Here is a 14671-nt window from a genome sequence, read left to right on the forward strand (position 1 = left end):
AATTTCCTGATAATTTCCTAACCACCATGTCATCCAAGATGTTCATGTCTTTCTTTCTGCAGTCTAAAAGATATTAAGGTTTTTGATGAAAACATTCCAGTGGACTTCAGTGGCCTCTGAACGGTTGAAGGTCAAAATTACAGTTTCAGTGCAGCTTCAAAGAGCTCTACACGATCCCAGACGAGAAATAAGGGTCTTATCTAGAGAAACCATCACTCATTTTCTAAAAAAAATTTAATTTTATACATTTTAACCATAAATGCTCATCTTGAGCTCTCTTCTTCTTCTCTATTAGAATTCCAGCAGTGTAGACACTTCTTAGTGTATTACTGACCTCCACAGGTCAAAGTTTGAACTAATTATTATATACTTGCACAAATATATTGTATATGACAATTTAGTTCAAACTTGGACCTGTAGGGGGCAGTAATACACTCAGCAGTGTCTGCACTGCCAGAATTATAATAGAGAAGAAGAGAGCTAGCTCAAGATGAGCATTTATGGTTAAAATGTATAAAATTTTAATTGTTTTTTTTTTTTTTTTAGAAAATGAGCGATTGTTTCTCTAGAAAAGACCCTTATTTCTCGTCTGGGATCATGTAGAGCCTTTTGAAACTGCAATGAAACTAATTTTGACCTTCAACCGTTTGGAGGCCATTGATGTCCACTATATGGAGAAAAATCCTGGAATGTTTTCATCAAAAACCTTAATTTCTTTTCGAATGAAGAAAGAAAGACATGAACATCTTGGATGACATTGTGGCGAGTAAATTATCAGGAAATTTTAATTTGAAAGTGAACTAATCCTTTAAGGAAATATTGTGCCATAGTCATTAAAATTGTGTTTTTTTTATTATTATTATTATTATTTAAATTTTTCTGTCGATAACATAAAAACGTATATTGGTCTTATTTGAATCTAAGTAAGACTGACTACCCATTGGCTAACTTCTAGTTGGTAAGTAGTTCTGCAGTGGCAGGCTATGGAAAACACGGGATAAAAGAATAAAAAAGGTCATTTCGAGTTTATAACTCACAATTCTGATTTTTTCCCCCTCGTATTTCCGAGTTTAGGGTACCACTGGGCTAAAGGCACACCTTAAGAAAAATGTGCTTTTCACTTCTCCCATAGTGTACGATTGCAGAAAAAAACATAGTCCTATTTGTTTTTTAATGAACATTGTTGGAGCAACATATTTTGTATGAAAATAAATCATAAAAGGGGTTTGTTTGGTTTAAAATATATGAATGTGGTGTATAAATTATATATAAATATAAAATATATTTTATAAATTATATATTTATAAATATATAAATTATATATAAATATAAAATATATTGTATAAATTATATATTTATAAATATATAAATTATATATAAATATAAATTATATATAGATAAAAAATTATAAATGAGGTGACAAGGCTTTTCCCCACACATGGGGTAAAAGGCTCTCCAGCATGGCGCAAAAGGCACAAAGCATTTGTACAAATACTTTAGCTGAAAAAATGTAAAGTAAAAAAAAAAATCACTTTAGCAAAGTTTGTACTATTTTCAATTTATTTTGATAAAATAATTTATTTTTATTCAAATAAATATATATTATTTAATATATATATATATTAATGTCATTAAAATGTTAATTTTAAAAATACAGAAACCAAATTATTTAAAGTAAATATTCTGAAAGCATTGAAGGAAATCCTATAATAATTTCATACACCTTTACAGTAGTAACTATAAATATGATATATGATATATTTTTTAAATATGATGGTTTCCTTATAATTAAAGTGATTATCTCTAAGATGAGGTAAGATAAGTGTATCTCTGTCGGAAGCTATAGTTATTTTAGTTGATAAAGTTTTAAATACAGATATTTTTCTTACAAAAAACCCATCGATTCGTTTCAGAAGGCCTTTATTAACCCCTGGAGGCGTATGGATTATTTTTATAATGAATGGATGCATTTTTTGGGCTTCAAAATCTCGACCATTCACTACCATTATAAAGCTTGGGAGAGTCAGGATATTTTTAAATATACCTCCGATTGTGTTTGTCTGAAAGAAGAAAGTCGTATACACCTAGGATGGCTTAAGGGTTAGTAAATCACGGGATCATTTTCATTTTTGGGTAAACTAACCCTTAGAGAAAAGTGCTGAGCTTAATTTGTGTGCCATCTAGTGGAGAATAAAATAAAATGCGTCTTTATCTCACAATTCTGAGAAGAAAAAAAGAATTGTGAGAAACTGGTTATTCTGTCTTTTCTTCCTCAGAATTGCGAGTTTATATCAAGCAATTCTGACTTTATAACTCACAGTTGTGAATTTATCTCAAAATTCTGAGAAAAAAAGTCAGAATTGCGTATATATTAAAAAAAAGATAATTGCGACTTTTTATCTCAGTTCTGACTTTTTTTTCTCAGAATTGCGAGATAAAAAGTGGCAATTACCATTTTTATTTTTTATTTAGTGGCGGAAACAAGCTTCCATAGTTTTCCTTTACTTGTTACCACTGTTTTTCTGCCACCATAATGCGCGCGCAGCTGCAAGTCATGTAACTGTGACGTCTGCTCCCAAATACTCTCAGCGAAAAAAGTCGCTCATCAGCGTACTGTTGCCATGGTTACCTATCTCTTATTTCGTTACCTTATCTAACTTTTGTGATCACTGAAATCACTTGAAACAAAGATAGTCACACTAATGCATAGGGGAAAAAATATGTACTTTTAACCCCCCATACCGCGTTCCCAAGGGATCAAACCCCAATAATTGCCACCCAGTCATAGGTTACATGTTTCTAGCCAATCTTTGCCCCGCATAGGCGGGTAAGACCAGTGCGTGTGCACCTCTGGATATATTAGTGGAAGCACACGGCTGGTGGGCAAACCGCTGAGAGAACCTCTTCAGCACAACCGAACACGGACTGAGCGCAGCGCGCGCGCAGGTAGCAGGTGGAACGCGCCATTGGATACTCAGCTATGGGTGACCCCTTCAACAGCAGCAGCAGGGTGTTTAACCGAACCTCTCAGGGTCATGTCACATTTGGAAATCTGGAGGACATTGACGTAACCGCGGACAGGAGTCCGGTCTTGAGGATCATGATCTCCGTGGTGTACATTCTGGTGTGCGCAATAGGCTTAGTTGGGAATTCGCTCGTCCTCTTCATCATGAGAGTGAAACACAGCAAACAGAGCACCACCATTAACGTGTTCATCATTAACTTAGCTGTCACGGACCTCCAGTTCGTCCTGACATTGCCGTTTTGGGCTGTGGATACCGCTCTGGATTTCAGCTGGCCGTTTGGAGACGCCATGTGCAAGATCATACTGTCCGTCACTGTGATGAACATGTACGCCAGCGTCTTCTTCCTCACTGCTATGAGCATCACTCGATACTGCTCTGTGGCTTCAGCCGCCAAGAATAGTGTCCGCGCACCAGTATCATGCTCTGTCAAATGGGTTTGCGCGTTTTTGTGGGTCGTTGCTACAGTCGCCACCGCGCCAACGTCCATTTTCTCCACTGTGACAAACGTGGCTGGAGAGAAGCTCTGTTTACTAAAGTTTCCTGCAGGACAATACTGGCTGGCCTTTTATCATTTGCAAAAAATCCTGGTTGCTTTTATTCTTCCCATGTTGATCCTTTCCGTGTTCTATTTGTTGCTCCTGAGATTTGTGAGAAAGCGAAATTTTAATAACATTCATTCAAAGCACAGGATTCATGTCACCAAATCTATCACAGTTGTGGTTCTTTCATTCTTTCTTTGCTGGATGCCGAACCACGCGATTACATTTTGGGGTGTGCTGGTCAAGCTGAACGTGATTCACTGGGATGAGGCTTATTATATTGTCCATACTTATGTGTTCCCCGTTACTGTTTGCTTAGCTCACACTAATAGTTGCTTAAATCCTTTTATATATTGTCTTACGAGAAGGGCATTGAGAAAGAAACTGAAAAATTGTTTGTCAAATATTGCTCCTTGGTTATTAAAGAGGTCTTTTCAGAAATCTAGGAGGCGTCCGTGAACCGAGATGCATCGATATTAAAATTGCAGATCGATAAGGATATAATTCTATTATATTATAATTATTATAATATATTATCATTAAGTTTTGATGCATATGATAATTTATTGTTGGATGCTAATCTTTAGAGACTAGACTGAATTTATTGCTAGACCCATATACAAAAAAAAAAAAAAAAAGAAAAAGAAAACAATGACCAATTAAGCTGAAAAGTGAATATTGATTTAAAGAATGGTCAAACTGATTATCGGTCTATCTTAAACAATGTCATCTTTTGTTAATCTGAGACGTTCAAAAATGCATGCATGTTTGAAAACGACTAAGCAACAACAACAACAACAACAGTCTGTCTTTACAAATACTAAAACATATCAATTGTAAAACACAAGCATATTCCCAGTTGTGAATAAGGTTGACATAAATAAATAATTATTGATGTAAACCGTTTCTGACCATAATTTCACCTATGCAGTGTTGAACTGATTATTTAATTGTAGTCAATGCTGATTACAAATTAGGAACATAGATTACTCATTTTAGGTAATGTATTGTGATTACTTTTAGGTTACTTTTGACCTAACTCGTTTATCACTTAGATTTGAATGGGATTATTGCGTACCATATATATATATATAGCCTATCAAAGAGAAAGAAAATATTTTCCATTTTTTGTAATCAACAACATGAAATGCATTAAGCATCACATTATGCCAGGTTCTGCAGGTTAATGAAAGAACTACAGGGGGGTTGAGTTGATGAAAAGATAATGATTAATTAAATCATAAAAATGTCAAATTAAAATGAATAAATTATTTGAAAATAAAAACAATCAAAATATTAATATTTTATGTGTTTATCAGCGTGTCTTCATTGTGACCATTATCCTACATCAGAGAAATGTGTAATTATTAAGTTGCTCAGGAATATCAATCCATTCCTTCTATCCTAGGAGACTCTTGCAGGTTGAAAAAAAAAATGTTGTAGCAACAAATAACATTTAAGGAGTCATATTGTTACATTTTCCAAGTATTGATTTTAGATTGGGAGGAAATTCTGATTAATCATAAGTAATGTGATTATATACTGTACGTTAATTGTAATGCATTACTTTACTCGTTACATCAAAAAAGTAATCTGATTACATTATGCATATTACTTGTAATGCGTTATTTTACTTGTTACACCAGAAAAGTAATCTGATTACTTTATGCATGTTACTTGTAATGCTTTACTTGCTACACCTGAAAAGTAATCTGATTAAGTTATGCATGTTACTTGTAATGCTTTACTTGATACATTAGAAAAGTAATCTGATTACTTTATAGATGTTACTTGTAATGCTTTTCTTGTTACACCACAAAAGTAATCTGATTACTTTATGCATATTACTTGTAATGCTTTGTTACACCTGAAAAGTAATCTGATTAAGTTATGCATGTTACTTGTAATGCTTTACTTGCTACATCTGAAAAGTTATCTGATTAAGTAAAAAAAAAAAACTTTTTTAATTTTTTTAAGTTATGCATGTTACTTGTAATTCATTACTTGATACATTAGAAAAGTAATCTGATTACTTTATGCATATTACTTGTAATGCTTTACTTGTTACACCACAAAAGTAATCTGATTACTTTATGCATAGTACTTGTAATGCTTTGTTACACCTGAAAAGTAATCTGATTAAGTTATGCATGTTACTTGTAATGTGTTTCTTGTTACGCCAGAAAAGTACTCTGATTACTTTATGCATGTTACTTGTAATGCTTTACTTGCTACACCTGAAAAGTAATCTGATTAAGTTATGCATGTTACTTGTAATGCGTTACTTGATACATTAGAAAAGTAATCTGATTACTTTATCGATGTTACTTGTAATGCTTTTGTTGTTACACCACAAAAGTAATCTGATTACTTTATGCATATTACTTGTAATGCTTTGTTACACCTGAAAAGTAATCTGATTAAGTTATGCATGTTACTTGTAATGCGTTACTTGATACATCAGAAAAGTAATCTGATTACTTTATGCATGTTACTTGTAATTCTTTACTTGCTACACCTGAAAAGTAATCTGATTAAGTTATGCATGTTACTTGTAATTCATTACTTGATACATTAGAAAAGTAATCTGATTACTTTATGCATATTACTTGTAATGCTTTGTTACACCTGAAAAGTAATCTGATTAAGTTATGCATGTTACTTGTAATGTGTTTCTTGTTACACCAGAAAAGTAATCTGATTAAGTTATGCATGTTACTTGTAATGCATTACTTGATACATCAGAAAAGTAATCTGATTGAGTTATGCATGTTACTTGTAATGCGTTACTTGATACATCAGAAAAGTAATCTGATTACTTTATGCATGTTACTTGTAATGCTTTACTTGTTACTCCTGAAAAGTAATCTGATTACTTTATGCATGTTACTTGTAATGCATTACTTGATACATCAGAAAAGTAATCTGATTAAGTTATGCATGTTACTTGTAATGTGTTACTTGTTACACCAGAAAAAAAATCTGACCATGTTATGCATGCTACTTGTAATGCGTTAATCCCAACACTGCTAATTTCAGATGAGATTGAAGACACCTGATTGCTTGTTTTTTCCACAGTCTGAACACATCAATAGATCACTGTATTTTATATCATTTTATTCATTGGTTTGTTAAATACACACAGTATTGCTGTGTTATTACTATATGTTTAATACAGTTCTCTTCAGTTAAAACCAAAAATTCACTGTGCACTCAAGTGGACATCTGAAAATCTATTTGAAAAATATGTGTAAAATAAATCCTGACTGAGGTTGTCATAATGTATGCATGAAATGGTTAAATTATTGAAAAATTAACTTAAAGTCTTAGGGGTCTTCAAGTATTGTAGGTCAAAGGGGTTTGTGTGACAAAAAAAAAAGTTTGGGAATCCCTGCATTACATGAACAAACAATAAAAAAAAAAAAAACCATGAAAACCGAAATGATATTACACATTCAAAGTTTTCTATGTTTTAAATATTTTTTTCCTGACTTTTGTCCAGATCAATATATAGTGAATATGACTGGATGATGAAGAAGTGTTTCACAGCTAGCCTATATCGGTAGTGTTTAACAGTTAAGTAACAAAATTATTCATCTCATTTAAATGTAAGAACACTCATGGCCGTTTTTTACAACTTCAGTCAAGTAAAATTACAACAAAGGATACCAATAATCTACTTTATTACAACTGTAAACATGTATATTTTGCATTGCAAATATCAACATAAATGATAGAAGAGACATCTTTACATACAAAGAGCCGTTTGGAACATCTATTAAAAAAACAGACATTATAATACTGTATTAATACCGCGAAAAGCGAACAAATTCTGTGATGCTCTAGTCACCTGACAGGGGCGCCAAAAACGTGCGTCATAGAAACGCAGCGCGACGCCTTCACCCTGTGTGAATTAAATCGGAGCTGGCAATGCCTGGATTTGATTTTCCAGCTATTTTTATTGTTTAATCTGTGAATGGCGCCTAAACAGGACCCTAAACCTAAATTTCAAGAAGGTAAGATACCCTACAGGAAAGCTCTGGATCCTCTAAAGGAGTCATCAGTTGTTCGGTGTATCCTCTCATTCATCCGAGCAAAGGAAGCGGGCGCTGCCACTACACAATGGCGCGTGTGCACAGCGAGATGTGCATGGAAAAGCAGTTTTTTTAGCAAAACACTGCTAATTGCCTATTTTAAAGTGTGCAGAATTGTTTATCAGCAATCAAGTACATGCACAATAGCACGTTAGTGCTTTCCGTTATATATAACAGCCTCTAAACATGCACGCGGCCGCGCGCTTCTGAAACAAAACATTAGCTGTTGTCTATGTAGCCCATTAGCTTAGAGCAGGCCTTGTTTACAGGAAGCTCCATTTATAGCATTAAAGTCCTGGCGGGAATAGTTATTTATCGCCATTCATAGCATAATGTTAAGAGTGTTGTTGAATCGTTTCGATTAAACAACTTATTGACTCACTGAACAGAGTTTTTCAGACATGCACGGTTTGTAATGAGCTGATGGTTAGCAGCATTTGCAGATTTAACAGAGGATTTACTGATATGGGGTGAGTTTATTAACCAAAATGTTGACAAATAAAACTTGGTTTAGTTAAATAGCATTTTTCAAATACATTTTCTGCTAAGACTTAATTTTAGTATTGTTTAATGGAAATGCTAATTATATTTAGGTTCTAAGTAAATTTGAATTTTGGTTGTAATAAATTGAAATTGGAAAACAATTACAATAATCGCATGCGTTTAAACTATTTTGTTTTGTTACTTTGAATGCATTTACTAAAAATATACATGATAAACAATTGCTCTTGTGCTCATATACGTTATTTAATGCTAATTAAATGCTTCTCCTTCATTCATTAGCCTACCAGTGGACGCCATTATTACACATTAATGTTTCTGATGTATTTCAGGTGAACGAGTGCTGTGCTTTCATGGGCCATTGTTATACGAAGCTAAGGTATCTGTTTGAATCATTCATGCCATTATGCATTCTTTTTCATTTTATTTATTTATTTATTTATTTTTTAGTGTAAATGTTGTACAAGTGTTTGATGTAACTTAATGGTTTTGTAAGGGTTATGCTTTTGATATAATTTTCTACATTCAGTGAAAGCACTTAAAATGGACACAGTAGCAATTAACTTTATTTAAGATGTTTTGTTATGTGATGAGGCATTTTTCCTGCTTGTGTTTGTCTGAATGTGATTTTAAAATTACTTCAAACGTTTTAATTATCGAATACATTTTTTTGAACTTTTTTCCTTTAAAAGATGATTTGGATGTTTATATATACATATTTTATTTCTTCCCAGTGTGTGAAAATCAATATCAAGGACAAACAAGTGAAATACTTTATTCATTACAGTGGATGGAATAAGAAGTAAGTCTATGTATTAAAAAATTCAGTGCTAGTTACACCTTTAACATCCCTGTTGTTGTAATTTCCACCAATGACCATGTTATTTTTTAACAGGTTTGGTCGGTTAATTCTAAGAATGTGTGTTTAATGTGTTTCTAGTTGGGACGAATGGGTTCCTGAAAGCCGTGTGCTCAAATATGTGGACAGTAACCTGCAAAAACAGAAAGAGCTTCAGAAGGCAAACCAGTGAGTCATAAAATTTGTAAACAAGTTACTCCTGACATAGACAAATCTTTCAAAGAACTGAATTTAAAGCCAATATAATGTACATAACCCTTCCATCTTTATTTTGTCATCGTTTACACAATCTGTACAAAAGATTTACTGCAGAAATGTATTGATTTTCAGAGACCATTATGTTGAGGGAAGGATGAGGGGTGTCGCACCGAGCAAGAAAATCGCTGCTGTGCAGCAAAAAAATGTAGATGTGTGAGTATTATTTCTTGAGGCAAGAAGCAAAGTGCATTTATGGGCACGTCAACAGTTTATCTAAAAATTTTTAAATGATTTTTCAGAACTGCAAACTCAAATGCATAGTTAACCATGGTTTTTCGATTAATTTCACTAGAAAAACAAAGAAGAACAAGCAAAAGAGTAAGTTCTATTTCCCTATGCAAATACTGATGTATTTTGACCTGTCAAAGCTGTTTAATTGTGTTAATGTAATTAAATAACCATTAAAAGAGTTTAACAGATGGCTTACAAATGTCATGCTGTTCTCCCATTAGTATTTGTCAGAAGTTTAAGTAGTTGCAGATGCAATAGTATTCAGACATTATTAAATGTGGCTTGGGGCCATTGATTACGGTTACTGAAAAATAAACTCTGCCTTGTTAACTTCTCAGCACCAGGGTCTGGAGAGGGCACTAGCACTGGGGACATGCCTCACCCCCCACGCAAGAAGAGGGCACGTGTTGACCCAACTGTGGAGAGTGTATGTCCGTTCAAAGTCTGTTTAAAGCAAATTGGCCAATATTTAGAGTCTCTTTTTGAACTGGAGTTTTTACATAAGCAAACACTAAGGCTGTTTTGACACCCAAACTGGTTTTGTGTGCAGGAGGAGACTTTTATTAACAGAGTAGAAGTGAAGGTGAAAATTCCTGAAGAGTTAAAACCGTGGCTGGTAGATGACTGGGATCTGATCACTAGACAGAAGCAGGTAACTACAAACGTCACCCCATGCTCAACCTAATCAAACTCCTGCATTGCTCTTCATTTAGATGTATTGCATAATAATTAAAGGTGCAGTAAGCGATTTCTGAGAAAGACTGTTGAAATCAGCCAAAACAAACACACCCCTGCCTTCATTGCTCCACACACGCAACGCAAGAGTGGATTTTTCTTTATCATAGCTGAAGTGAAGATGGCGAACGAGCGACAAGGAAGAGCAAAAAGTGAACATACAGTACAAGCAAGAGTTCATTAGTTGCCAGCAGCACTCCAGCTCCACACAAACAATAGCCCCTTTCACACAGTTTCCAGAAAATACTCTGATAATTTGTCCCGGAATCATTTTATTTTTGGTTCAATCCCACTGCCAGGGATTTTCCATGATTTGTAATGTCTCCGCAGCATCTTAAAGGTGCTACAGAGGATCTTTTCGTCGACTGGGAAACCAAAGACTGTTACTGAGTTTTTGAAATGAGCGCATGCGTAAGAACAGCCCCCCCTCCTTCACAGCTCATTTCGGGGGAACGCCTGCCAAAACTCGTGCAGGAGTATTGGAACACGATTGTTTACCACCGGCATTCGCTGTGTCGTGTTCGTGGATTCATTATGTCAGACTCACCGCAGGTAACTCATAATCTGCAGTTGTTACTCCTGTCTCCTGACAAAAACATTGCATGTGGCGCCTGTAGAGTGTGGAAAGTTACTGGAGCGTGCAGCCGTGCTCGTCTCTCACAAGGAACATCATGGCAGTGATTTGACAAGCCAGAGGGCGATGATCCCGGCAATGTTACTAGGTCCCCATCCACCTTTACAGGTTTGCGTTCACACAGAAGGCACTCTGGCAATTTTCTGGGATCAACGCACTGTGTGAAAGGAGCTAATGACGCTCAACTGTCCTGTTACTATAGCTAGCGTAACAACAACAGCATATCTTGGTTCTGTGGAGAACCAGTGTTACTCACATATGGAGCAAAAACAATGCAACCTCTGTGTCCATTTTCAGGCCTTCTTGCTTGGGTCTCTCCAGCTCTGGAAAGCTCTTCTAATATTAACGTGGGTTCTAAAGTGCTTGCCTGATCATAACCCTTCTTTTTCCAGTGATTTTTCCTCTGACCTTTTCTCTTTTGTAATGTCTCTCAGCCATCCTTCTTTCTACAGTCTTTCCTCAACTCTCTATTTTGCTCACTCTCTCCTCCACCATCATGAGTGGACACACCCCCTACTGCAGATTGGCAACAAGTATGTTGTGGTGCTCGGTCCGATCCACTTTCAGCAGCATTTCTTAGAAATCACTTGCTGCACCTTTTAAACTGTCTAGAGCAGCAACTAAACAAAGAGGAAAAATATGATTAGGTATTTGAAGTTTTACCAATGGCATGTTTGCTAAAATTTGCCTGGATATCTGCACAAATTGGTCATAATATTTGAGTTTTGAAAGATATGGACTGTGAAAATGTTGTTTATATTTTTTTTTTTTTTTTTTTTTTTTTAGCTTTTTCACTTGCCTGCAAAAAAAAATGTGGATGCTGTCCTGGAGGACTATGCAAATTACAAAAAATCAAGAGGAAACTGTGATAACAAGTATGATAACTACAGTTGATCCATTTTGTTGAAATCGTTGTTGTAATATTAATTAGTTGTGCAAATCATTCAGTTAATTCTAAAGAGATACTCATACACACTTGACCTTTGCTCAGGGAATATGCCGTGAACGAGGTGGTCGCTGGAATCCGTGAGTACTTCAACGTGATGTTGGGCACTCAGCTCCTCTACAAGTTTGAGAGGCCGCAGTATGCAGAGATCCTAGCAAACCATCCAGATACGTCAATGTCTCAGATCTATGGGGCGCCGCACCTGCTGAGGCTTTTTGGTATGAACTTAGTCAACATGAAATTGCAGTATTTATTTATTTATTTTTTGGTGGTGTTTTTAATTCATGTGCCCTCGTAATATTAAATCAAAATAACTTCCCCTTCCACTTGCAACAACATCTCTTCTCTGATGTCATGAGGGCAGGACAACCTGTCACTCACATGAGATAACAGAAATAGCAAACCACAACCATACAATCAGTTCCCAATGAACAAAATCAAGTCCCTACATTTTTCTTTTTTTTTTCTTTTTTTTATTGGTCAGGACGACGTTTCACTTGGATATACTGTATGTCACAATAGGGAAGAAAAGACTACTGCAACTTCCTTTTCATGCCAACTTTAAAAGCTAATTGTGTTTTGAAACCTAATTGTATCATTAAATGCGAAGTAAACAGTCGATTTTAAGTATTTTACAAGAAAGAAAATGTTGAATGTGAGCTTTGAATGCTATAAACTATTAAACCATTAATCCATGGCAATGCTCATAATTTCATCCTCAAAGCAATGTAATCATGGAAATACAGCAAAGAACAGGTAATTACATTCTGAAAGAGCCATATCACATAGAATGTTTTAATTACATTATTGGTAATGGCATATTCTTCACAGTATTCTGGGTTTTTGTAAACGTTTGGCCTCTTGTGTCCTTTGACAGTGCGAATTGGAGCAATGCTGGCTTACACACCTCTGGATGAGAAGAGTCTAGCCTTGCTTCTCAGCTACTTGCAAGATTTTTTAAAGTAAGTAGAGATTGATTTTAATATTTTATTTGCAGCCAGTAAATGGCTGAAATGTAAACATTTTGTGCTTGTTTTAGGTATTTGGTGAAGAATTCGTCATGTCTGTTCTGTGCAAGTGACTATGAGGTTGCACCTCCGGAATATCATCGCAAAGCTGTCTGAGGACAAAGCCTGTGAGGATGTTTGGTGCTACATTCTGAACCTCATTTTATTTTTATTATTTAAAGTCCATTCATCAGTCTTGTGGAAGATTTTAGTGCTCACAACATCAGTCGATATTGGTTAATTTGGTTCAGTAATCTAAGGGTAATGTCTGGTATTCCAGATAAGGAATTACATTAAATCTCTTCGGAAAGCTGCTGGTTTTTGCTCCCATTTTATTGATCTGTGTTTTTGGTTTATGTAATATTGATAAACAGAACCTGGTCATGTATAGTTGAAATGCTGCATTGTTTTAACTTTTTTTTTTTTTTTTTTTTTCTTTGAGAAAAATGTCAGTCAATAAATTGTCCTTCCCAGTCCTGGCTCTGTTTCATTATTCTTCAACCGCAGATAGACTCCTGCCAAATTTCATAGATGAGTTCAATAACTTTGAAGCAGAATCAGATCTTGATGCTAAGAACAGTAAAGATTATGAAGCAATAGCAGTTCAGTGGTTTATGGCCACATTAAAGGGATAGTTCACACAAAAAATGAAAGTTGTCATCATTTACTCGCCCTCAAGTTGTTCCAAACCTGTATGGATTCCTTTTTTCAGCTGAACACAAGATATTTTGAAGAATGTCTGTAACCAAACAGTTGAGGGGCCCCATTGACTTGCATAATAGTTTTCCCCTGCATATAGTTCCCAATTTTTTTGTTTTTGGGTGTACTATCCCTTTAAAGCAGATGCTGTTGACCTAGAGTCAAGTTTAAAAATGTATAGTTTGATTAAAAGAAAGTCCAAGAAAGTCCAACTTTGCTTGCTTCAGTATAATGCAGATTTGGAGGATTTGCTGCATGTTCACTGTACAGAGAGATTGTCATTTTTTTCAGCACACTGCAAAGGTTTAGAAACCACATATCATTGTAACATGATAGTATAGCTCAGCTTCAAATAACATACTGCAGCTGTTACAGTTAGAACACTTGTATAACTGCTTTTTAAAAAAATATTTAGGCACAGTGCCATAAACACGCTCTATATGGGAGGCTGCTGTTACATAGTACATATTTTAAAGGCAGAATGAATGAGGTCTTTCAAGAGGCTCATGTTTGAAACAGGTTTGTCTACTGGATTTGGCGAGTCCCCAGACTTGAGCTAGCGCAACATTCAAACAACATAAAATGGCAGACTTTACCCCCAATAACATAACCCTGTTTAATGTTTTTTTTTTTTTTTTAATTAGAAGTAGCACCCGCAGCATTATTAATGTTCAGCTTTTTGTACTATAACAAATTAGTCTCTTTTATGTCTATATGTTTAGGGGGCTATTACATGATCCTACAAAGGATGTGATTCACAGGATGTGATTCATAACACGCTTGATTTAGTAAAGCAATAAAATGCTTCGGGATATAATTAGGGGTCCAAACACAGAATTTCTTCTCTTTCTTCATTATTTTTCTGCCCTAAAACTGGGCTTCATAGATTGTAAATCAAAGACCAACTGCTAATCAAACGAATACACACTACACACACTTTCTTCAGACACTAGGTGGCGCTATTAGAAGATAATTATTTAAATTATACTCTGGAACTGCAAAAATATAATAGTAAAGTACTTTATTTTTGGTGGTAATTATATAGCTAGTTGTTGTGGTAATATAACAACTAGGCCTATAGTAATATAAACAAATGACTTTACCCAAGACTCTACGAAGTTTTCAACAACTATAGGGTATAT

General features: G+C 34.9%; 2 protein-coding genes across 2 annotated transcripts; both read left to right on the forward strand.

Annotated features, from left to right (window-relative positions):
* The first annotated feature begins 2980 nt into the window (after positions 1–2980).
* Positions 2981–5813, forward strand: rxfp3.3a3 (relaxin family peptide receptor 3.3a3). The gene is made up of 3 exons (XM_067389396.1): positions 2981–3954; positions 5623–5642; positions 5749–5813. The coding sequence occupies exons 1-3, from the start codon at positions 2981–2983 to the stop codon at positions 5811–5813; spliced, it is 1059 nt and encodes a 352-aa protein (XP_067245497.1).
* Positions 5814–7436: 1623 nt separating this feature from the next.
* morf4l1 (mortality factor 4 like 1) lies at positions 7437–13297 on the forward strand. Its single transcript, XM_067389295.1, has 12 exons — positions 7437–7581; positions 8493–8539; positions 8895–8962; positions 9101–9187; positions 9350–9430; positions 9570–9595; positions 9847–9935; positions 10059–10160; positions 11664–11752; positions 11869–12041; positions 12701–12785; positions 12863–13297. The coding sequence occupies exons 1-12, from the start codon at positions 7542–7544 to the stop codon at positions 12945–12947; spliced, it is 972 nt and encodes a 323-aa protein (XP_067245396.1). The 5' UTR covers positions 7437–7541; the 3' UTR covers positions 12948–13297.
* The last annotated feature ends 1374 nt before the right edge of the window (positions 13298–14671 follow it).

Source organism: Chanodichthys erythropterus, chromosome 7, assembly GCF_024489055.1.
Source record: "Chanodichthys erythropterus isolate Z2021 chromosome 7, ASM2448905v1, whole genome shotgun sequence".
Lineage (NCBI taxonomy): Eukaryota > Metazoa > Chordata > Actinopteri > Cypriniformes > Xenocyprididae > Chanodichthys > Chanodichthys erythropterus.

What these genes read in the sequence shown, in the direction of transcription:
- rxfp3.3a3 (XM_067389396.1), top strand. Translation starts at nt 2,981, where the DNA reads ATGGGTGACCCCTTCAACAGCAGCAGCAGGGTGTTTAACCGAACCTCT. An exon ending in GCATTGAGAAAGAAACTGAA is followed by an intron (nt 3,955 to 5,622) that starts AAATTGTTTGTC and finishes ACTTGTAATGCT; the next exon opens with TTACTTGTTACACCACAAAA. An exon ending in TTACTTGTTACACCACAAAA is followed by an intron (nt 5,643 to 5,748) that starts GTAATCTGATTA and finishes TTGTTACGCCAG; the next exon opens with AAAAGTACTCTGATTACTTT.
- morf4l1 (XM_067389295.1), top strand. Translation starts at nt 7,542, where the DNA reads ATGGCGCCTAAACAGGACCCTAAACCTAAATTTCAAGAAG. An exon ending in CATTGTTATACGAAGCTAAG is followed by an intron (nt 8,540 to 8,894) that starts GTATCTGTTTGA and finishes ATTTCTTCCCAG; the next exon opens with TGTGTGAAAATCAATATCAA. An exon ending in TACAGTGGATGGAATAAGAA is followed by an intron (nt 8,963 to 9,100) that starts GTAAGTCTATGT and finishes ATGTGTTTCTAG; the next exon opens with TTGGGACGAATGGGTTCCTG.